The 24,801-nt window shown below is 42.0% G+C and overlaps 1 protein-coding gene across 2 annotated transcripts; it reads right to left on the bottom strand.

Annotated features, from left to right (window-relative positions):
- Positions 1-653: 653 nt before the first annotated feature.
- NUCKS1 (nuclear casein kinase and cyclin dependent kinase substrate 1) lies at positions 654-23,034 on the bottom strand. Of its 2 annotated transcripts, XM_081009159.1 has the most exons (8): positions 22,782-23,034; positions 14,385-14,434; positions 12,502-12,607; positions 11,819-11,871; positions 11,427-11,576; positions 8,744-8,896; positions 7,497-7,646; positions 654-5,752 (listed from the first exon to the last, which is right to left on the bottom strand). In XM_081009159.1, the coding sequence occupies exons 1-8, from the start codon at positions 22,796-22,798 to the stop codon at positions 5,553-5,555; spliced, it is 879 nt and encodes a 292-aa protein (XP_080865285.1). In that variant the 5' UTR covers positions 22,799-23,034; the 3' UTR covers positions 654-5,552. The 2 variants fall into 2 exon arrangements, with proteins under 2 accessions (XP_080865285.1, XP_080865286.1); XM_081009160.1 differs by lacking the exon at positions 7,497-7,646.
- Positions 23,035-24,801: the final 1,767 nt, after the last annotated feature.

Below are 24,801 nucleotides of genomic sequence, written 5' to 3'. Positions count from 1 at the left end.
CTTGTAAATCAAAGATAGTATTTTAAATACTCATTTGCTTTGCTAGCATTACTATAAAGTTCTAAGGATGACATAGTAAGTTATTAGGTTGTAGCCAACATTGTTCTGCTCGTGTAGACTTCTGCTTGTGTACAAGACTGGATGTAGTATCCATTGTGTCCTGCATATCTACCGAAAACTGTTTTTCAAATTCACAGCAGTGCCACAACTATGCAGGATAAATCACTGTGATTTGCATATGGTTGTAATTTCAAAGGTATCTCAAATTATTTCACCCTCCGGATGCAATCATAAACACACTAACAAAGCAGGGAGTAAGACCCACTGAACAAAGCTTCTGAGTAAAGTGTGTGTAGGAATACACTGCTGAAGTAGTTATGTACATTAGAGACTTAGACTGCAGTCCTAACCCCACTTACCTGGGAGTACGCCCCACTGAATTAAAAAGGACTTACTTCAGAGTGGATATCATTAGCATTACGCTGTTAAAGAATAGCTGCGCCCTGAACATGAATCCTCGGGACAGAAGATAAGTGGTCTTAACACAGAATTTCTAGGTTAACTTGCAGACTATTAATGATTTTTTAAAAAGCAAATGCAGAACTGATGCTAGGCATTATACAATAAGGAGTGGAAAAACCACAGAAGGCATATTTATGGGTTATAAAAGCCCTTTTATAAAGCCATTTTTAAACAAAACCAAGAAGTTTACAAAAGAAAATAAGATACAGAAGAATAAGTTGCTTAATATATTCCCAAAAAAAGAGAAAAAAATGAGGGGGACACAAATCCAACATGCTGAACAATAAAGGGTTCTTTTCCATGTTCTCTTTTAATACAAAATACAAGCCAAGGATACACATACTTAAAACAGAGCTCAGGAGCAGATATGCAGTCCTGGGAACCCTTCAATAAAAAGCAAAGCAAGGTTTGTTAATTTTTTTTTAATTGCAAGTACATACAGAGACTGGAATATGTAAAATTAAGTAGCACAAAAGACCATCACACAATTCTACCAATGCATGTTGCATCTATAATTCACGAACATGGTCAACAACGTCATGTTCACTTCAACCCCCCCTTTCTTTAAAAAAATGCATTTTTTAAATAAAGCATTAATGTTACATTCAAACTGAACTTCTAGTACCATGCTGCAGATTTCATTGTCAAGGGAATGACAACCCTATTAGCTATTAATAGGACTGGTGACTGTGGCATCCTGTCTAGCAATATTCCTTCAGATAACTGACCAGTTGAAGTGCCATATTTTAGTCAGCAGCCTGTCTTTCAAGGCCATGAAAAAAATCCAGGGGAGACCAAGAACTCAACAGGGTAGTGAACACCCAAGACAAATATCCACTGCATTCCATTTCATCAACCTGTAGCTGATGCCAAGGGCAGTTGCCCCACTTGGAGTCTTTTTTTTTTAACCTCTTTACATTTGAGAATAGTTCAGGGTTTTACTGTGACATGTTCCTGGTAAACAAATTATGTAATTCTCTTATATACAACTTTTGTAATAACTGTTTCTGCGGGAAAAGTAAAGTTCACAAATTTCTAACACACATTAAGTTGTCAGACGGACACCCACACATGCACGCTTACACGCACACCCACTCCCATTCACACAAGATACTTGAAGGGGTTTTCATGTTATTGTGGCTTAAAGCAAGTTTGCGTAGTTTTGCCCCAAACCCCTATAAAAAATCCCTCCCCAGATATACAAAGCATATGCACAATGGTATCTTGCAGTCACACCAAGCATGCTCAAACTGATGGAACCATTCCATTTTCTACAGTTTTGTACAGGGGCAGGTGGGGCAACAGGTACTCTCAACAGTGGTCAACACAGCATATAGTGAATGCTTTAATAGACTTGAAAGGCAAAACCTCTGCTTCAAGGGACAGAAAAGTTTCATGAAGAAAAACCAAGTGTGAGCTACCCAGTGAAGCAAACTGAAATGAGAATGGGGGGAAAGGAGGAATACCAATGGCAACTGTCAGCTTAGTGAATTATGGGTCCTTAAATTATTACATGCCCAAGAGGAGATTTGCTATCCAGTTTCCATTTGGGCCCAAGATTCCACAAGTTGTTTGTTCCAAATGCAACCCGAAGAGGGGGGAGAGAAGAGAAGAGGGAAGGGTTGTTGGGTTTCAGTAACAGGTGGACCCAAGCCCCACACAGAGCCTATTCAATGAATATTTGGAGGGAAGGGGGGAAACAGTCAAATTCCTCCACAAAGCACTAATGTAACTTTCCAAATAGCTAAAATCATAGGAATCAATTTCCTTTTATTTTATAAAACAATGTGCCAACATTATGATTTGTTTTAAAAAAATAAACACTCCACAGAAAAATTACATAAAGCAAAAGCACCAATTTCTACAGCTCATAAGCTTCCAGCATGTTATAGCTCTTGTCCTGCCCCACCTCCACTCCTTAGTTTAGCTGTTTGTTGTACTTGGGAGTCATACTTTAAAATTAAGTTTTAAAAAGTAATTTCAATCCACATAATTAAACGTTTCCGTACTTGGTGCAGGCATATCACAATTGAGTATATTCAGTATCTGCATCACATCTTCCCTACTAACAATTCCAGAAGGGTTTACAGACCACCTGAATGTATATACATTTCCCCATCTCTCCCAATATATTTATACACGATTCGTACGTTAGATTAAACTGAGCACTAAGCCCCTTGATTTAAGTTTTATTGATTTGCCCTAAAACATTAGATTGAAAAGTAAAAGCCATCCTATACTTGGATATTCACCTTTAAGGTGTGCAGGCTGTTTCTTCAGCACCATGGCAACCACTATCTCGTCAAGTCCCCAAGGTAAGCTGCAAAAAACCTTTCAAACCCCTACTAAAATTCTGTTTATACCCATACTGCTTTCACAGTTGCTTGCAAAGCTAAAACTTACGATACACTGAAAATATTTGCTTTTGGTTTTTCAGCAAATTTGTAGTAAATCTTATTAAATAACCTGCCACTCCCAGGAAGCAATCGATGTACAGTAACACACACTGAAGTATACCGATTTGTTTCTCTGGCAATACTTGTTCCAAGGGACAAACTAGTGAACTGATACGGCTATCACATCCCTAGAATACTGCACTCAGAAGCCATATACACAGAGGCAGAGAAAACTGATTTTGCAAACTAGAATTACAAGTTTAAAATATTAACATTATTTTGCTAGTGTTACATGGACTGCAGGAGGGAAACACTTTCCTTCCATCTCTGGACTATAAAGAATGGTGAGAGAAAGCAGTTAAATGTTTTCACTCACAATATTCTAAATATTTGCTTCCAGGGAGACATATGCAGAACCCAGTAAAATCATAGCATATAGTTTGGGTTTTCACAGATTCAACATAAAATAGCCTGCTCTCCATCATGTACAATATCTGATACACAGAACTGTTTTTAAAAATTCAAGGGGGTAATGGGTTCAAATAAACGAAGAAGAAAAAACAGGAGTCTTGATGACTTTCTTATGCATCCTATATACACTGTTGAATGTGTTAAAAGAAAGGATGCCAAGGAAAAAAAAGACACACATTTTTCAAAATAAGTGAATCAGCAGCAGAAACATATTCAGACAGCAATAAGCAGTTGGCTGATCATAATCGCTAGAGCTAAGCTCTCAAAAATGTGTACATTTGGAGCAGCCAAATAGACTAGGTCACCAAGTGCTTCATTTACAGTATAGAATAAGTTTACCACTTTGAACTCAACACTCTGAAAGAAGCAATACAGTCTTCATGCCTGTAGTACCCAGATCACACAGCCAATTAAGCTTTGGCTAAATTGGCAAATGTGAGTCAAGATGGACTGGCTTCTGTCCACGGAGGATCTCAAGATATTTTTGCTCTCTAGTTATTGTTAAAAAACACATATGCTAACTTCAAAACTGTTACTCCAACCCAGGAGGAATTTGTGTTCTTTCACTAAACCCCAAAGCAGATGTAAAGTGGAAGTCATGTAGACACAAGTAGAGCTATTATAAATAGCAGAAGTCTGAATAAGCCAAGGTTTAAAAGCACATACCTATGCCATGTGTGTGTATGCATGTGTGAGAGAAAGAACCTACATGGTATTTCACTGCTTTTATATTCTTTGCATGGCCTTACAATACTAGTCAAGCAGACCTTGTCCTTGAAGAGGATGCTTGTGAATAGCATTCTCTACACTTTTAACCATCTTAGCACAGATGACAAAGGATCTGGCTTCAGAACACTGATACTCAAAATCAATTTGCAAAGAGATTATGGTTGAAAGTGTTACTGCAACTGTACAAAATGGAAGATGTAAAGCAGATGGCACTCTAACTCACACTTAATACTGCAGTATTTGTAATTACCTGGGACTGAAAAGCAAAATCTGTCTTGTGTCTAAATTGGCAATACTGATACATCAGTGAAAACTTGTTTTGCGCACTGGAAAGATATCCTGATTTTGAGATGCACTATTTCTGCTACATCATGTCTTCCAGTTCACACTCTGCTCCTCACTTATCCTAGGTATATAGCCTCTGCTAACTAGAGAATAAGTAAGATCTAGCAATGGAGAAAGCAGAAAGCAGGGGAAACTAAACTAAGCAAGGAAATGATGGTTCAGGATAAATTAAACTCCTTGTTGGTGGAAGCTGTGTAGTCTGACTTTTGAGGATCTCAGGGAAAGGAGTACTTAAGCCATGACTCTTGGATTGAAAAAGACACTGTGCCAATATATAAAGTCACTTCCACGTTTCTAAAGAATACCTCTCTCAGCCTCCCATCCCAACTTTTCAAAACAGTTGTTCCAGCTTCCAAAAATCTCCCTGAAACCAAGCTTTAAATTTTATGCAAAGCTTCAAAGCAGCATAAAAAGATGGACATTTCAAAACGAATGAGAGTCAGGGAAAAAATGAATGGAATCCTATCCTTATCAATAAGCAGCAATAGTATCTACGGCATGAACAGGTAGGGTCTTTCAGAAGACTGAAAAATAGAACAGACCAAATGGTCATTAAAACAAGACTGTGGAACCCCAAACATTCGGAGTATTGGAACTTAAAACCCATGATGGATTTCAAACTAATTCATATACTAATTATGTCAAAGGAAATGCAATGTGCAATAATATATTTGTTTTGGATTCAATTAAGCAACAGTTGCCTTAGAAGAATTTCTGCAGCTTTGGAAAACCTATACCATTAGTTAACTATGATTTCCAAGTATCAGCCTCATCCTTATTGCTTTACAACTGCAGTAAGCCTTCAAAAATATATCTTTAGTATGCTGTTAATTTAAATCTAAATGGCTTTCAAATTTGGTTGGGGAGAACGGAATGGCCAGTAGAGACTGTGACGTCAAATCATTATTGTGTAAAGGTTCTCTTAAAAAAAGAAGAAAGCACTGTACTATTAAAACAGCTAAAGTAAAGGTGGCATTCACAGCCCATGAGTCAAGCCACAACCAAAACCATGTTCTACCCCCTAAGTATATTCTCTTTTCCTTACTCTCTCTCGCTCTCTCAAAAAAAGTTTCTCTCCCACACCACCATTTAATCTTCACCAGAGGGGACTTCATCTTCAGACCCTTCATCCCCAGATTTGTCTGGAGGAGGACTAACTGATTTCTTCTTTGCTGGAGGACTTTCAGGCTCTTCGTCATCATCTTTTGGGGATGGGGTCTTTTCTTTTGATGTCTTTGAAGCTGTGGGACGGCCTCCCTTCCCTTTGCCCTTCACTGGACTAGGTGTAACTGAAGGAAGAAAAGCATCAAAATGTAACAAAGAATCTTACAATTAGTGCTTTTTAAAAAAAATCAGCTTCTGAGCACATTTTAAAATATGTTTTTCCTTTCTTAACTTTTCAATCTGGTAATGTAGGAATGAAAATGTATTAGTACTATTGAACATAGCTTAAATTCCTACAAGATGGTGCTTGTCAGGGCTCCAAGAAGTGTGTGGCAGAGGCCCCCTGAGGCTGATGGGGGGGTGTCAGTGATTTATGGGGTTTTGTGCCACCTGTGAGGCAGAAGCTTGGTCTGGACCAAGTGTCTGAACAGTCAGAGACAGTGGAAGGAGTGCAGGATGCATCAGGAGCAGAGGAAGAAACTGTTGAGAGGGGCAGGCTGGTAGAATTCCCTCCGTCCCCTTCCCTGTTGTCTCCCAGGACCAGGACGGGCTTGAAGAGACAGGCACAGCGGCGATTTCAGTGTAGAAGTCACAGCTTGTTTGTGTGTACCCTGTCAGGGAAGGGAACTTACGTGTGGGTGGAGGCAGGGTCATGTGGACGCAACAGTCCAGCTCAGAGCACAAGCCCGGGGAAGGAGTACCAGTTATTCAGTTGCCATAAGTATGTGTGTGTGTGTGTGTTTGGTGCACCTTAGGAGCTACTCTAGTGAATGCTGTCAGTAAAGAATTAAGCTACTGGCTGTTTGTCTTCCTTGGGCTTGGTGTGCTCAGGACAATGCCCAATTCCTCCTAATAAGAACCGTATTATTTTTAATTATTATTTTAAAAAGACTTATGAGAGCCTGCTATTGTGTCAGCAATAAAATGTGCCAGCAATGAGGCACCCTCTCCCACATCCTTCTTAAAGGTGCCATTAAAACTTTCTTAGAACTGATGCTCACCATCTTTCTCTTCTCCAAGGGTAAGCAGCCAGTTATGATAAAAGCAAATTTGAAACAGAATGACTTTCACTAAAATACGAAGGCATCACAGGGTTAGTGTAATGTAAGCTGGGCATGTGGCAATAACATGGTTGTACATACTCCTAAATAATGCACAGCATTTCAAGTGTTGTAACTGATTTTAGGCTGAAAACACAGCCAGTGTGAATGCATTTATTCTAAAATTCTCCTTCAGTATAGCAGCTAAAGGTTAGGAGCACCATCTCTTCCTTTCTCCTAGAATCATGATACATTTGATATTTAAAGGAACATAACAGTTGGGCATACCCGTTATCCAAGTAATTGTTTAGATAATTTAATCGAAGCCTCCCAAAAAATTTCCACCCGCACTGTGCTTACACTTTTCTTAAGACAAGGTTTAACCAAATGAGTATTTATGCTTTCAGGATGTATGTAGCTTTGGATACACCTGGAACTGTCCTAAGATTCACCATATTATTTTCACGCCTAATGGAACAAAGGGAATTTATTAGGATTGGTAGGCACGAACATCACCTGTTTTAATCAGCACTGGCAAGTGGTCTGAACACAATACTGGTAACCAAGAAGTCATAGAATCCCATCCTGATACAGCCACTAGCTTCTTTGAAATCAGGAGCAATCCATACAAGAACTTTCCAGTAATCAGCTCTACCACATTATACAGACTGCCATGTATGTTAATAGGGATAAATTGCTAGTTGAAAATTGATTGCTTCCTATTCTTTCAAGCACAAGAGATGAAGAGCTGAGAAAACATAAGCACTTGCAAGCAAATTTCCATTATGTTATTCCTAACAGGTGCAAAGGGGAAGCAAGCTGAGCTCACCTGTAGCCTTTAGCCTTGGTTTAGGCATTTTCTTTTCTTTCCTTTCTGGTTTGGATTTCTTAGCCACTTTTTTGTTCTTCTTTTTTGAACTGCCATAGTCACTATCATCATCATCTTCCACAAGGAAGTCTTCATCGCTGCCAGACTCTTCTGTGCAGAGAGAGAGGAATGAAATGTCTCTAAGAAGGGCTGTCCTTGTTCACTTGGAAGAGAGACAGAATGGGGGAGAAAGTCTGGTAGGTTGATCAAGGGATAGAAGTCAGCATTCTTGGCTTCTATATCCTGTAACATACTTGCTAGAACTTGGAGAAATCAGGACTTCTGCGCCTCAGTATTTCCTCATGTAAATCTGCTTTATGACTGGTGACAAGCAGCACAATTATTTAAAACAGCAGTGGCATAGGCATATTTCTCCTTCCCTCAAGAGCAATTACATGGAGGCTCATCCTGACCATTTCCTATGCCAGCCGCTGTAGGTTCTATATGAATTCCCTTCCCAGCCTATGTCTGTTCTCTTGTTCAATATGGTCTTCCATCTTGTAGCAAGCTGTAGAAGTGCCCTCGGAAACAAACACCAGTAACTTATTATATATGGAATAGCAGTAGCTTACTGCTTCCTATAACAGACTTCCAGGTTTTGAATCCAGATGTCCATGATTCTAGTTCATCAGCTCACTGGGTTTCTCTTGTTTATTTGCACACATTCACAGCAAATATCAAATGGGTCCCCACTTTTCATCATTTAGAGCAAGGGTATGTCAATTTGCACAACAGAACAAGCAAGAAATAAAATCTGAGGTGCAGGCATTTTACCACATATTGATTTTTAATTGCTAACCATGTACACAAGGGGATTTGAGGCCCTTTACTGTCTCCTGAAGCCAGATAGGATGGTAGTTGTAATCAAAGTGGCCTGTTCAGTTTGTTGTCCAGTGCTGAAGATAAAACAGTGACGAATATGGCAAGTTTGTATGTTACTAATAGAAATATTGACTAAAAGCTCTCCACATGTCCTAAAAGATTTGGACCCTGAACTTGAGGGACAGCGTTGTTTTCCCTTCCCTCTTTGTTGTCAACAGCCAAGCTGGACACTAAGTACATTAACAATGAAGTGCATTCAATACTCAGGAAGCAGAAATGTCAAGTTTGCCTACCTTGGCAGCTTAGCCTGGATAGATCAAGCATGGATGTAATTTGTCGAACCCACTTCTATTCTACATTTGTGTGTGCCGTTCGGTGCCACTTACTTTCCTGAAACGATGCCTCCTCCTCTTCCTGGTCTTCCTCCTCACTGCCCACATCATCCATGAGCATTTCTCGCTGCTTGGAAGCAGCTTTGGATGCTGCCTGTCGCTGCTGGCGCACATTTTTCTGATCTTCTTTCTCATCCTCACTGTCCTCTGTTATAAAGTCACCAAAGAACACTGAAGATGGACAGTACAGCACACATTTCCAACTGGGGTAGGGAAGAAACTAGGGGGAAATAAAGGCTTATCTATTCATGACATAATTCAGATTTGCTGAACACCAAACTTATCTGAAAGCTTCTAATTTTCAATCATTCTGAAGTTGTCTCCATGCAAAATACCCATCTGTAATGGTAAATAATGGAACACCCAGCACTGGTTAACCTGCTGCTCTCTACACTGGAAATGGAACTCAGTAGAAGCAGGGCTCAGAAGTGCCTGGCGTGCTCTGGTCCATAGGGTCCCGAAGAGTCGGACACGATAAACGACTAAACAACAACAAGAAGCAGGGCTAGTTTTTACATAACATACTGTTCATTTCCCTTCTCTGGCTCTCTCATCTGAGAAAAGGTAGCAAAGCTTTGTGGATAAACATTGATTCTTTCTTTCTTTTAAAAAGGTAAGTATAACCAAAATCAGAACCAAGATGCTAATCAAATGAGAACAGAAAAGGATGGATAGAGCCAGGGCCAGCTCACCCAGGAGGCAAAGTGATGCGACCATGTCAGGCAGCTGGATCCACAGGGGCAGCAGATCCCCATGTAGATCATCATTTACTTGTTATACCTGATGTAGATCTTCACTCATCCCTTCTTCCCTGGCGGGGAGGGGCTGCCATTTTGTGGTTCACCTCAGGTGCCAAAATGTCTTTGGCTGGCCGGCCCAGGGTAGAACAATCCCAACCTTCACCAGGCAGCAAGGCACGAGTTGAGCAGCTGATTGGGCCTGAGGCTGCCAAGTGATAGTGGTGGGGCTGGCTCAGGATCCCTCCCCGCCCCCCCCAAAAAGCATTCTGTTCTGGAGATTTTTGTGGTTATTTCAGCAGGCAGAACAGGGAGCTCACCCTTGGAAGAGTGACTTCGCCATAACTCTGTGATCAGAGGTCTTTTTGAGCTCAGAGGGGGAAGCCTTCCCCAGCACAGTGGATTGTGGCCTAAGAACAGTTACTGATGAATGTTTTTTGTTTTTAAATTTATTAACCATTTTCACATAACAAATTATTCCAACAATTGTATCCCCCCCCCCAATTTCCCCCCTGCCGCCCCCGTATACCCCCCTCCCACCCCCCTACGAATTCCCTCAGTTCCTCTTTCTGGTTTGTTAACATATATTGTTCTCTTCATATTATAAAAATGTAAAAATCTCTAAATTATCCATCTACTGTGTTAACAAATAAATTTGTGTATTTTTATTCAAAACTGATGAATGTTTTAATGTATATCCTTTGGCTGAAGGGACTGTGCTAAGCAGCACAGGCTACAAAAAGCTTTGAAGCAAGTCCAGTGAGGAAGCAGAATGTGCAATAATATTTATTCTTCAACAAGTTTAGGTATAACTTGACCAGTCTTCCATTCACACACCTAATATGTATGGTTGCTTAGATATGCCGAGTTGGCTAAATTAAGTAAGAAATGGATCCTCAGTTTTCTGAAACAGAATTACCTGAAATTGTCTATGTAAGATGTTATGCAGGTGATGACATGTATTAAGGCTGCAATCCTAACACCACTTATCTGGGAATAAGCCCTGCTGAATTTACTCTGACTTACTTATCAGCAGACATGGCTAAGCTTGCACTGATAGGCATTAACCGAATCGATAGATACAAATATATTGCAGGAAACTGAAGTTTAATGTAGGTCAGGTTGCACATATCATTACCTACTGCTTCATACACAGGTGGGGGACATCTTTAGCTTGAGGTCACATTGGAATGGGTCAAATGCCAGTGATGGGTGGAGATTAAAGGCAAAAGTGAGTGGAGCAATGGATATTCCTCTTATAGTAGGCTACATTTCAGGCAAGCAAAAGCCAGAGGTTTCTATTCCTTCTCCTATACCTCTCCATCCTCTAACATGGAAGCAAGAAGCCTCATCACAATTCAAGGACGTATTCCAGCCAGGTAAATACACTCAAGAAAGTGGAGTAGAACCAATGAGGGTTGTAGCCTGGGGACAGATTTTGGCCTAGAGAGTGTCTTGAGGGCTAGATAAAGAAGCTCGGAGGGCCACATTTGTCCCCAGCACCTGAGGTTCTCCATCCCTGGCTTAATGTGAATGTGCAGGACACTTCTGCACACTGCTGAAAACACAGACACTTTGTTCCTCCCTTGTACTAGGAAACAAACTATGGGCTTGCTAGTTATGTCATGTGAATCATGCGTCCCTGGTTTTTCTCCAAACACACCATAAATGGTAAACCAAGAACAAACCTTGGCTTCTGTTCATGGTTTCTTTGGAGAGGAACAAACCACGAGCCAATACAACAAGCCACAGCACAGCTTGTTTCCTGGAAATATGGCAGAAGCAGAAGCAGAAGCAGGAGAGGAGAAAAGTGAAGTCCCTGATTTCAGTAGCATGCACCCAGCACAATGCTCATTCCCACTGAACCATGATTTTAACTATGGCTGAATGTGACATGCAAACCAGGTCATAGTGAGTTACTTGATTTACACAGCCTTTACCTGCAGCCCTTTTCCTGGATTTGGAAGTTGCTCTTTTGTTCTTGTCAGGTTTCACTTTTTTCCCTTTTTTGTTCTTTTGAGAACTCTCATAGTCACTATCAGCTTTGCCATCATCTGCTCCTAAGTCATCCTCACTGCCAAAATCTTCATCTGAGGAAAACATGGTGATAAAAGTTATTCTTAGCCTTCTACTGCAGGGAGGCACAATCAGAAATGGTGGACTATTCCAGGCTTTAATGCTAAAGACCAGTGAGCAAGCGCAGAACAAAGGAAAGTGCATTTGATACTGTTACAGACAATTTAGAGAAGAACACAGTCAACATTTCTGAGATAAGCAATGGCAGGGAAAAGAACTTCAGCTGGTTATCTATATAGTAAGATGCATAACTTACCCGCTGAGTGAGAATCATCTCTCTTTGTCTTCATATCTTTTTCTGAGTCTTCACTGTGAAAAGGAAAATTAGTAGATCTAATTCAAGTACAACCATGAGGATTATTTTATTATTAGTGCATTCTGAGGTAAAGGAGGAAAGCAGCTAGGTTGTTTCATCTGAACAAAAAGACCTGACTGAATTTATTAATTCTATTCAGTTTATTATCTACTCCAGGAATAAAAAGATATCTACTAAAGTACTTTTATACTGCATCATTCTAAATACAGCTTTCAGACAACAAGCAATTTTGCTTAATTGCTGAAGCAACTCTTGTGCTTCCCAAGTTGCAAGGAGGGAGAATTCTGAAGAAACAATACAAATTTTAACTATAAAATCTGCATAGCAATGGTATTTATCTTTGAAGTTTGCAACAATCCCCTGCTACTCTACCAGCTTATAAAAAATCCAAAACCCATTTCAGAGGAAAGAAAAGAAGTCCAGAATAAGAGAACCACAATTTATTTGAAAAAAGCTGAAGTGCTTTTATTGAAACACACAGTATAGGGCACTATATTTGTCATTTTCTGTATATATATAAAAAATCCCTTTTCCTAGTCATCCAAACTAAGTTGGAAAAGTGTATAGGTCCTCAAGTTAAAGCCACCTATATAACAAACTTAAGTAGTAGGGATCTTGCTTACCTATCCTCCTGAGAATTCTTTCCAGACCGCCTCTTATTTTTTGCTTCCCTTGGTGATGAACGAATTTTCTTGGCTGGAGGGGCTGAATCTCTGCCATATTCTTCATCTATATTGTAAGTGGGATAAAACAGGTGTTGTGGATGATTACAGGTTTGCCAGTTAGTATAATTAAATGGTATAACCATGAAAGATTAACACTAAGCACAGCATCCTGCTAAAATGCCATGAAACAACTGAAAACCGGGGCTGCTGAAAACCTAGTAGTCTTTTAGATTGGATTTGATGATTCTCTGCAATTATTATGGTTCATTTTAAGTTGGCTGTATTTTAATTAGTTTGGATATGGAATGCAAGTAATGCCTATTAAACAGCAATTTATGAGATTTTTAAAATAAACTCATACTTAGAGGAAATTAACACTCAAGAGAATATTTAAAAGCCGCAGTAAAATAACATGGCAGTTTCATTGAGTTTGGATTTGATATCCCGTGTTATCACTACCCTAAGGAGTCTCAAAGCGGCTAACGTTCTCCTTTCCCTTCCTCCCTCACAACAAACACTCTGTGAGGTGAGAGGGGCTGAGAGACTTCAAAGAAGTGTGACTGGCCCAAGGTCACCCAGCAGCTGCATGTGGAGGAGTGGAGACGAGAACCCGGTTCCCCAGATTACAAATCTACCCTTTGAATACAGATCTCATTAACTTCTCAATTTCTCTGTCTGGCAGACCACAGGAGACTATCTGGTTTATATCCAAATAGCAGTGAGCAGTTGTCAATTGTTTTTACAACTGCTTTTATACACAGGTGAACAGTAGTGTCATACAATAAGGATTTCTCAAATTATCAGGGTTTCATGTGAAGAATAATGATGGACGCACCACAGTATTTTGCCCACTGCTCCCAATCCACTGCAACTTGAAGCCACAGTGGACCCCTGGATGTGGTGTGCTCTAAGGCACACTCAGTTCATATAAAGTTTCCTGGAGGAGGAACAATATACAATACTTAATATTTGGCTGCAATACTGAGAGCTGCCCTCGGAACCTGTTGAGTGATGGTGCATAAAGCATATCAATTAATAAAAAGGAAGGTAGAAACTGAAATACAGGTTTCACAACAATACTGCACTTATGCCTACTGCCACAGTCTGTCTGTCATGATGAATTTTATTGGGGTATGTTTTTGGTCTTTTTAAAAAATAAAGATGGTAAATGGTTACGGGTTGTATCCAATGCCAGTCCTAGTCAGAGTAAATCCACTGGAGTTAATGGACATGAATAATTTACGTTCATAAATTTCAATGGGTCTACTGTGAGCAGGATTAGCATTGGATACAAACCTAATTCATAAGCCAAACTACAATAGTTAAGAGCTCGACAGACACACTGGTTGGCTTTAAATGCCTTGGTAAGTTCTTGTTGTTTCTTGATTGGTGAAGATCTTGCACAAGTTATAACAGAATAGCCAACAAAACAAAATTAGAAACAACATAGGATAGCACCATATTTTGTTTTCATTAATTACCACCATAGCAGCTTCATTCATCAGACAGTAGCAGCATGTGTGCTTTCCAGGAAAGGAAGAAAAAAATCCTGTAGAGGTTCCAGAAACATTAATATAATTCACTTGCAGTACTCCAAGAAGGAAGAGAGCCCCAGAGGAATGGAAATTAAAAAGCCACATGCTAAAACAATGTGTTGACCAAACTAGCAACTCCCAAATACCTATTCAAGATAGCACATCTGCATCACCCCTTGCTAAAGCATTATGCTTACTGTTTGGCTGAATAAAACTAAACACCTTAGAAGCACCCTTGCTCTTTAAACCATGCAGTGCCCACCACTTTAAGTAGCTGCCAAAGACTGTCAACAGTTTTAAATTTACCTGCATCATCTGACTCCTGAAACTGTGAGTAGTCCACCACTTTTCTGTTCCTAGAAGGGCAGAAATACAGAAGTTTAAGCAGACTGAAATGTTATAGCATCTACAATTAATGTTAATAACAAAGACTCCTTCACCAATATACTGCTTTCCTAGACTAGATTTCAATCCATCAAACCGCTTTAAAGAGGCATCCAAATGACACAGATGGGATACTCTTTGGTTCCTGAAGGAAGCAAGAAACTTCAGGCAGCAACCTTTGCTACTGATGACTGTATACACCCATTTTTAGAGATGACTGAAGTTACAGGAAATGGCCGGTAGAAGAGGCTTTGCAATGCTGCTAAGTGTGCCCACAATACTTCCAGATTAGACAACATGAGGCCTCAGCTTTCCTCTTCCCCCACATAGCTCCTAGGTTGTTAACAGTTCAAACCTTAATCACCTGGCCGTAGCCTTAGTTTAGGGGATGGTTGTTCAGGACTGGTAACATAGGAAGCTGCTCAGCCAGCCCCTAACCTGGACTGCAATGCAAAGGGGAATGGGAGGGGGAAAGAGAGGGTGTGTGTGTGATTGTGCATGCGCACACGCGCACACAGCATCCATCCAGGGTCTCCCTCCCCTTTTGAAGGATGGAGAGGAAATTGGTTCCACTGTGATCTATTTATATCCTGCTACTCCATGGGCTCAGAATGATTTACAGCAGTTTTTCTAAACGCCCAGGGGTTCCCACCTATCTCTTGCTTTCTAGTCTACTGAAGCTTTAAACAATTTCTAGTTTCCTATTCATACGAGATAGTTCAAGTAGATTTCTGGAAAAGGGAACTAGAAAATACATCAATGAGAATTTTGGAATTAAAAAATATTGATAAGAAATAGGCTATTTTGAAAAATTAAATCAAGCTATTGATGCGTACTATAAGAGAAAAGTGGCATACAGCTGATACTTAACCATTCTAAAACTAAATGAAAAGAATCTTTGATGTTGGAAATGTGCATCTTCTGATGCAAATGTTCTTATCTGGCAGGGATGCTCTAAATGCAGAGACACCCAATTTAATTGTATGCAGTCAATTCACAACTTAAGCACATCTATCTTGCACGAATTTAGCTTTACATGCTTAGCTGATATAACATTGAAATTAAGGTGGGGGGAGCTGGCAATCCTACCCACCATTTCACTCACCTTGGGAGAACATGTATGGACTATATGTGATTTTGGCTTTATGTACTATCCCTGGAACATAATCCTAGCATGTTGAGAGTTGACTGTATTACAGTACTTGTTCATATAATTGTAATGGTAATATCTGATGAATAAGAAAACTGGACATGGTAAAGAAAAAGAAGTTAAAAATATGTATACTACACCCACTTGCCCCACACTTGATGTGTAGGGCAGGTAAATGCAGTTGGATTGGCTGTGCAACCTAATTCCCTGTGGAGAACCTGATCACAAAACTAATCCCTGAAAAAAGGAGAGCTGAAGTCACTGACCATCAGCTTCAAGCATGCTGGAGTTCAAGCCTGCAGGATCAGTTGGGTAACTGAGTTTCCCATGGGAAACTCAAATCACACAGCTAATTTCTGTAGAAAGCTCCTTGTGCTGCAGTTTCCAAGCAGCTGGCCACCAGTTGGCTGTCAAGTCCTTGGGGAGCGCTGCGCAAAGGGCTTTGACAAGTGGGCATGACAGCCCACCTACCATTCATTTGAGAACATGTTTTTGACAGATGGATTGTCCTACCCACCTGTCAAGTTGGTCCACAGTGAAGGGGACCAATAAGGATCTGGCCCAACAGGACAAATAGTTCCCCACTCTTGACCTAGCCTTATTATGCAAGACTTTGGAGTATGTTTTAAGCAGTAGGCACCTGTTGCAGAAAATCAAGCAAGCCTTAAAAAATGAATTAACTAACTCAAGTGAATTGAGAAGACCTCAACAAAATTACTACTGTACTTCACTTACAATGATGTTGCCAAGCACTCTTTACTCACTTTATGCTTTGCATCACTACAATGAACAAAGCTAATTTGGGAATAAAACTGAGGAGTCAATTCTAGGAAAACAGCAAAATAAATATCAGAATGACCCAGATAATTTAATGTATTTGGTGTGTTCATACCTCACATCAGCTTATTTCTTAAACTTATTGGGCCTGTTCAAACCTAACATCAGCTGTTAAAGTTACTATCTGCATAATTATTACTGAGCTAGGAAAGGCATGCTTTCTTCCTCTAAGGCAGGCATGTCGAAAGTCCATTTTGGGGGCCTAATCCAGCCCACCAGTCAGTTTAATCTGGCCCCTGTGGCAGTTTATTTCCTGAGGTAAAATCCTAAAAAAAAAAAAACCCTCAGCAACTTCAATCCTAAAAAAAAGTTTAACAACTTTGGTCGGCCCTTTACTTCATCAAATCTGGTCCTCTTGAAAAAAGTTTGGACACCACTGCTCTAAGGGTTATTAATCTGTATAGTGCAGAAGGCAAAGATGTGAATATACAAAAGGAATCAAAATATTTTTTAAATAAAAAAATAAATTCAATTTTCATAATTAAAAGCACTACATTTCTTAAATATTTAATAGTTTAGATGTAATCAAGTTACCCACTGCAGTTATTCTCTAAACTGAATCGATGCTACTATCTGATATAATGAGTTGAAAGAGGCTTTTCCAAACAAATGGAGATTTAATCTGACACTTTCTCAAATATGAGTATTTACACTTTGCCTGCCAAATATAGGCATTCTATGTGCATCAAATGAAACTGCTCTAGTCTGCCCAGTAACTTTCTACCTGTTAGTCATTTGCATTTCATTTTTGTTTGCTACTTCATTCTTAAGACAGTTGAGTTTGACCAAGGCAAAGTGAACTTAAGATGGTTTTCAAAGTAGAAATGTTCCTTTGATTTCAAACAGTGTGGGGCTTACTGTAAGTGCTGATCAGCTGATCGGGAACTCAACAGCACAGCTGCCGGGCTCGCTATAAAGCTGACAATCCTTAGTAATCTAGATTGTACATTTCAAGGTGCACCTTTGCCTGCCCCATACCTCATATCACATATGATATTAGATGCGAGGCAGGTGGATATGGTTTTGGGGAAATGGCCTCAAAAGCCAAATTAGGACCCCTTCTGGGTCTAGTTTGGCTTATAGGATGGTGGTTCCCTTGCACTGTCATTTGGAGATATTTTAAAGGCATTCCCTCTATAGGTGAAAGCATGCAAAACGTACAGTGTGACAAAGATGAAATGTCTGGTTGTAAGAATGAATCCAGTGTAAATAATGCATGTTGATCTTGAATACGACAAATATCAGAATTATTTCCCCATGCTGCACTATTTCATACATTAAAAATACTGAAAAGCATTCTAAAATAGAAATGTATCATAAGAGTATTTTTTTTAAAAAAACCACACACTATTTCCACCGCCCACTGCCTTCACAACTCTGTTTCATCTACCTTTAGAACTACCTTTGACTACCTTTAGAACATCCGGTGGCATCCAGTGGTTACTCTGTGGCAGAAGAGTGAAGGAGGCAGTATTCAGCTATCTCCCTTCCCCCTGGAGCTCTCTGCAATCCCTCTAAATCTGCCTCAGATGTAGTATATTTACGGAATGACATGAGGGGAATTGAGAAATACCTGCTGATGGGATTCCTTCCACCAATGGTGGATCACTATTTGATACCACCTATAAACTATATTACATGTTTCTTTGCAAAAATTGTACTGCTGGCCTTGATGAAATTTCCTTTAAAAAGCCTATGGCTTCAATCCTGCACACTTGCCTGGGAGTAAATCCTATTGAATTCAATGAGGTTCACACCTGAGGTTCACATTATAGGCTTGTACAATCAACAATACTTACAAATATACCCACTGTTAGAATGAAGCAGCATGTACCCCAAGCTGCACAAGCATATTTAAATTTTCCCAGTACAACTATAGGAAAGATATTAAATAAGAGAGGAACTGAAAAATAATCAACATTGTAACAAATGAAAGCTGTTATTATTGGAATAAGAAACAATCTTTTCTCACACTCAGTTAGCCAAAAACAAAAAAAAAAAGCAAAAGCATGTTTACCAGAAAGATCAGGGGGATGTGTACAAACCGCAAGTGATTGCCCCTCTTTCAAACTGTTTCCAATCCTCTGAAGAAACAAACTAGTATCTGCTCCAGGCTAACAGGTCAATGTATTAAGGACAGTGAATTAAATATGTACTGAACCTTTAGAAGTCTTATCAGTTCCACCACAACAGTAACTGAGGATTAAATTAGCAACTAGAAACCTATGTGTTATTTAACCAGTGCTATCATACTGAAGTTTCTTTTGCTAATAAAAATCAATTTCTGAAAAAGCAATAGCTTCCAATTATGGACTTAATTTTTATATCCTTGAACTGAATATTTGCACAAATTAAAACAAGCTTCTCTGCTCATTTACATGTTAGCTCGTTTCTAAGGGTTTGCGTGTATATTCCAAACACAGATCAACTTCTTTCCCTTACTACAGGGGAATTAATGAGTCTGGAGCAGGCAAGACAATCAAACAGCTACAAATGTATAAAATATACACACTAAAATAGTATCTATATTCTAGAACAGGGTGGTCCAACATGCAACTCGCATGCGACCCTTGCTAAGCACCAAAGGACTGTTGGGAATCCCAACATCTGAGATCTCTCCCCCACCTCAGTCAACTACCACCAGCAGCAGCAGCAGCAGCAGCAGCAGGGAATTGTTATGCTCCAGTGTCACTGAAGTCCTGGTCCCCCACTTCCCCAGCCACAGGCATGCCAGGTGACTGGACAGCGCCCAGATGTTTGGTAGTGGGGGTTGATTGGCTATGGTGTGCCACTGTGTATTACAAACTGCCCCTCTGCTCTTCTTGTACATGGCTGGGTCCAGAGGGCAGGAGACTAATGCCCAGTGGCAGGGCTCTCAGGGCAGATATTCTGCCATGGCCTTGTTGCCTTCCCCTTCGGGACTTGAAACTCCTAGCCTCCTGCTTCCCCCAACCCAGGACATTGAGCAGGCAGTCCTTGAATCTGCTGCAAGTAGCTGCCTTCTGCCAATCCAAACCATATTCCTTTCTCTTGGGGGGGGGGGGGGGGGCTCACCACTTCCAAACCAGGGGTGCTCCTGCCTTGGACAGGTTCTCCTTCTCTGCCTTCCAGTGTTTTGTTTAGAAACAGGACCCATGGATGCCAGGAGAGTACCCGAGTGCTGCTGGGGGGGGGAGTGGGCAATGCTGGGGTGCTGGAGGACAGGGACACAACTGTGGGCTCATCCTGAGCTTAGTGCTGTAATATGGGGGGGGGGGAATCATACTGGGGTCCATGTTGCTCAGGAGGCTGGTCCATGCAGCGCTGTGGCAACCAGCTGGCAGGTGAGGATGAGGCAGCGGTTGAACACCCCACACCTTCTTCTTTGGCTGCATTTATTTACTTGCTTCACAAGAGGCTTCAATCTTTTTTACTAGAAGACTTCTAAAATAATTTTTTTATTATTATTCTTTATATCCCGCCTATTATCCTGACAGGGACTCAATGTCTCCGTTGTTAATGAAAGCACATACATATGTTTGTGTACTAAATTTTGTTTAATAAGTAAACATATTAGATCTATTGTGTATTTAAATAACATTAACTATGTTACAAATACTTTAATTTATGATATGGAAATTTAATTCAGTGTGTGGCCTGCAGATTCTGTGTCAAAGTACTCTTGCAACCCACTTGGTCTGAGAGGTTGGACCGCTCTGTTCTAGAAGATCATGGGAAGGATCCTGACTTATTAAACAAAATAAAGGTTGGCTACATCCACCCATTTTAAACTGACTTCACAAATGGCAAACAACTTAATATAAGAATAACAAAAGTAATTAACCTTAGCAAGAATGCACATATAAGCAAACCACCAAGACTACTTGTGTTTTTGGATGCAGCAAAGGCATTTGACATGGTAGAATGGAAGGATTTTGTAGGGAAACTTTATTTTCAACCTAGACTAAAGCTATTTATATATTCCTTACGTTCAGCATGATAGAAAATGAGATTTGCTAAGTAATTCACTTCTTAAAAAATGCACAAAGGGTGCACTTTATCCTCACTGCTATTTGTACTTGCACACTTGCAATTGAAACACTTTACAATGCAGTTCACTCCATTTGCAAAATAAGTGGCAGTCAGGCATACTAATCTCAAATCAAAATCTTGTTACATTCTCATGATGCAATGTTATCCATGGAGTAGCTTTGTGAGCGCTTGCCTGTATCATTCCAATTAATAACTAAATAAATACACTTTATTTTTGTAGCTGAAAATCAACCCACAAAAGTCTGACTCAGGCTTCCAACTCTAACCCAATTTACCCAAGAGTAAGGTTCACTGAATCCAAAGGATTTACATTTGAGTAGACATGGTTAGGACTGTGCTGTTAATCATAATCAGTTCATCAATGTTGGACAATGTCTATACAGCATCAAAGTATAGGCTCTAATAATCCTATGAGGTATCTGGGAAGTAATTAATAATATAATAAGCAGGTTTTGGCTGGCCTTAGTAGTGAAGCCAAAAGGTATGGACACCAAAGACAGACCTTTTCTCTGCCTATTGTGGTGCTCTACAGCTGAAACAGCCCCCCCACACACACTCTCCTTCAGGAAAAGGGGGCAGAAAGCATGCTGGCCGGACTGCTGCTTTTGCTGAGGCATATCCTCATGGAAGCAAGACAGTGGCACCAGAGGCTGTGTATCAAGACATGCCTCAAGCAGTGCACTGCAGAAGCAAGGCCCTGAAAGAGACTGAGTACTAGACCAGTCACTTGCTGATGTGTGCACCCATTCATCAGTGTGTGTCTATGTCAGAAAGCAAGCAGAAGAGGGCAGCATCAACAGCAGGGTGGCAAACTACTTACCTGCAAGCAGATACATTATGCTTTTTAAAGAAACAAAAACATTTCCTATGCCTTGGCCCAAGTATCCATATGTCATGAATTTTAAACCCTTATTATATGATAATATTTGTGAAGTCACCAAATGGCTTGAAAACTGCACTAAGATTTCTAGAGCCTTACTGGATAATATTAACAATGTGTAAGCTTCTACTCAGAAGTAAGCCCCACTGAGTTCAATGGGACTTGCTCCCAGAAATGTGTGTATAAGATTGCAACCTAACAGCACAACATGTGTCCACTCAGAAGCCTTGTCCATTCAATTCAATGGACCTTGCTCCCAAGTAACTGGGTACAACTACCACATAAGCATAACTAGACAAAAAAAATGCAGTAATTTTATAAGTATCTATCATATTGGGTTGAGGGGAACAAGTACCCCACTGATATCCTGCTGCCCAAGGGTCCACAAAACCCTGGAGCCAGCCCTGCTCCTGAATTATTGCATCCCCATGGAGAGAATGGGGCTCCAATCCTCTGTAAACCATCATGCTCATTGGGCCTGTCACTCACTTTTAATCCAACCTAGCTCACAGGGCTGTTGTGAGAATATAGGGACGCACATGCATGCCAAACTCAGCTCCTTGGGGGAAGAATGGGGTATAAATGCCACAGATACTGAAATTCAAAGACACAATTAAACACAAAAGTTTTTCTTTTCCAGGCTTGCTACAGTCCAAAAGAAGCGCAGGAGGCGTCTAAAAACGGCGTTTCTTGTCTACTTAAATGAAGCCACTGCTGCAAGAAGCATAATTTCCAGCCCCTCGCGAAATGCACTGATTGCAAACACGCCCGCCTCCCCACTAGGGAGCACTCCCTTGGCTCTACGAACCCTGTCCTCTGGCGAGCGAGCTCCCGCCCCCCGCCCCCACGCCGATGTGCTAGCCATACTGTACAAAAAGACACAGAAAAAAGCACGTCGCCCCTGCAAGTTGCAGCTCGGAACACGGAGGCGCAGCAAAGGGCCGTGCCTCTCCGTCACCAGATTCCTCCGGAGGAAGCGCGCAAGTGGCTCTCCGGAGCCAGCGGCGCGCGTGAGAGGCATGCCTCCCGTCCACGCTTTCGCGGGCGACGTGCACGAAGCAAGCCTCCGGCGCAGCCACCCCTCCTTCCCCCGCAGAGACGTGGACTTTGCTTGCGCTAACCTTCAGGGGCAGCATTGCATCCTGTAGGGAAGGGACCTGCAGGGCGGCGGCAGCGGCGGCGTGCGATAGCCTCCCGCCCCCCCCCCCACCGCCGAGCAGCAGCAGCAGCACGCTGCATGCCTGCACACGCCCCTCCCCTCTCTCCCGCCATACCCGACTCCAGGCCGCCTCCCCTCCTCTCGCGTGGGACGAGGCCCGGGGCATTCGCTCCTCCGCCGAAGGGCCGTGGGTGGCCTGCGGGAGCGAGGGCCGCCAGAGCCAGCCCCGCAGGCCTCACGCCGCTCGCGAAGGAGACTCACCTGACGGGCCTAGACATCTCGGCGGGTTAAACGGAGGCCCTGAGACGGGCACGGGTGCCTAAGGAGACGAAAGAACCGAGCCCGGTCGACGCCGTTCTCGCTCGCCCTCCCGGGGGCCGTCAGTCCCCGGGTCCAGCGACTCAGGCCGCCGCCCTGCACCCCAGATCTGGCTCCTGTGCGCCGTCAATCGCCACCACTCGCCTCTCCCCCCTGCAAAATGGTCGCACTTCGTCCAGTAGAGGGGATGCGCCGAGCTGAGAGGGCGGTGCAACCTATTCGGCTGGCATCTCCTCCCTACGCTTCTCGTTGGCTGCCTCGCAGCGTCGCCGCGTCCCATTGGCCTGTTCGAACGATCACGGAAGCGCTGCCCCGCCTCCTTCCCTGCGAGCGGGAGGAGTGAAGGCGGTGGAGGGGAGCTCCTTGCTAAAGCTGATATGAGAGCGGACAGCCAACAACAGCCAGAAAAACCCGCCGGGGTTTCACAATGGCAGATTCGGCAGCAGCTTGCTTGGATTCTGACCCTATAATTCAACAGCCCTGTCCTCTTTCGTGCACGAGAGAATTCGCTTTCATGTGTATTTATTTTTCTTATGGGAAACAATAGGCTCCAGGCCAAACAGCAGATTCGATAAGAAAGGCTGGGCTACGTTTTTGGAGGGAAAGGAGAATCAGATTCAGCCCCTCCCTACGAATTTGTGACACTTATCGCGATACTTTCATAATTAATGGTTATGCGCCCGCGAGCCTTGCTTGGCCCTAGAATTGTTGGAAGGCCGGGATGAGACGATGTGCTCCCCTTTCTTCCCTTCTAGTACTCATCACTGCTGTTAGAGACGGTGCTTTGTGCATCCCACGCTGCATTACACCCTTCTCCCCTGGCTGATCATCTCTGTTGGCCAGAAATATAGTTGAAATTGAATAATTACAAGCAAAATGAAATCAGGTCTTAGCCCTAGAATGTGCAGAGTGCATACTCCTCAACATTGCCCATCTTCAAACCTCTAGAACAGGGGTAGGCAGCCTAAGGTCTGGGGGCTGGATGCGGCCCAATCACCTTCTCAATCTGGCCCGCGGATGGTCCGGGAATCAGCGTGTTTTTACATGAGTAGAATGTGTGCTTTTATTTAAAATGCATCTCTGGGTTATTTGTGGGGCATAGGAATTCGTTCATTATTTTTTTCAAAATATAGTCTGGCCCACCACATGGTCTGAGGGACGGTGGACCGGCCCCCTGCTGAAAAAGGTTGCTTGACCCCTGCTCTAGAATGAAGCAGAGCTTCTTGATAATAAAACCTAGCAACTCCCACTGAGCTCAACAGGGCTTGCACCCAACTCAGAAGTGCTTAAGATTGCTTTGTTGTTTAGTCGTGTCCAACTCTTCGTGACCCCATGGACCAGAGCACGCCAGGCACTCCTGTCTTCCACTGCCTCCCGCAGTTTGGTCAAACTCATGCTGGTAGCTTCGAGAACACTGTCCAACCATCTCGTCCTCTGTCGTCCCCTTCTTGTGCCCTCCATCTTTCCCAACATCAGGGTCTTTTCCAGGGAGTCTTCTCTTCTCATGATGTGGCCAAAGTATTGGAGCTTCAGCTTCAGGATCTGTCCTTCCAGTGAGCACTCAGGGCTGATTTCCTTCCTTGGAAACAGCAGTGCTGTCAAATTCGGGTGACATCTAAACTGCTCTAGGCCCCCTGGACCACATACCTGTTCTACTGCTTTTGCCCTTGCAACCTTTATTATTTCTGTCCCAATCTCCCACATATACATTAAGCAGCAGCAGGATACAGATTTCACTTTAAAAATATGTTGGGCATGCTGCACCCGCTAAATATCAACTGTGCCCCCCTACCCCCTTCTTCATTTCTGTCATGCCGATGACACTGTGGGGAAATGAAGATGGTTGTCCTGTCAGCCCGTGCTTTGCTGCAGAACATAGCCCACATGTTTTTCAGCCACAGAAAAAGGCAGTGTGGGACAGGAGAGGAGTGGCTGAAGGGCAGAGCCTACCCCTGGATACATT

Source organism: Podarcis pityusensis (assembly GCF_964106645.2).
Source record: "Podarcis pityusensis genome assembly, chromosome: 6".
Taxonomy (NCBI): domain Eukaryota; kingdom Metazoa; phylum Chordata; class Lepidosauria; order Squamata; family Lacertidae; genus Podarcis; species Podarcis pityusensis.
The sequence above is the reverse complement of the archived record's forward strand: the minus strand, read 5'-3'. Positions and strand labels throughout refer to the sequence as shown.

Bases quoted from the DNA above. Each gene is read 5' to 3' on its own strand.
- NUCKS1 (XM_081009159.1), bottom strand. The intron at 11,577-11,818 runs GTAAGTTATGCA...TGTTTTCCTCAG, and splicing joins AGATGATTCTCACTCAGCGG to ATGAAGATTTTGGCAGTGAG. The intron at 8,897-11,426 runs GTAAAGGCTGTG...ACTTTATAACAG, and splicing joins ATCCAGGAAAAGGGCTGCAG to AGGACAGTGAGGATGAGAAA.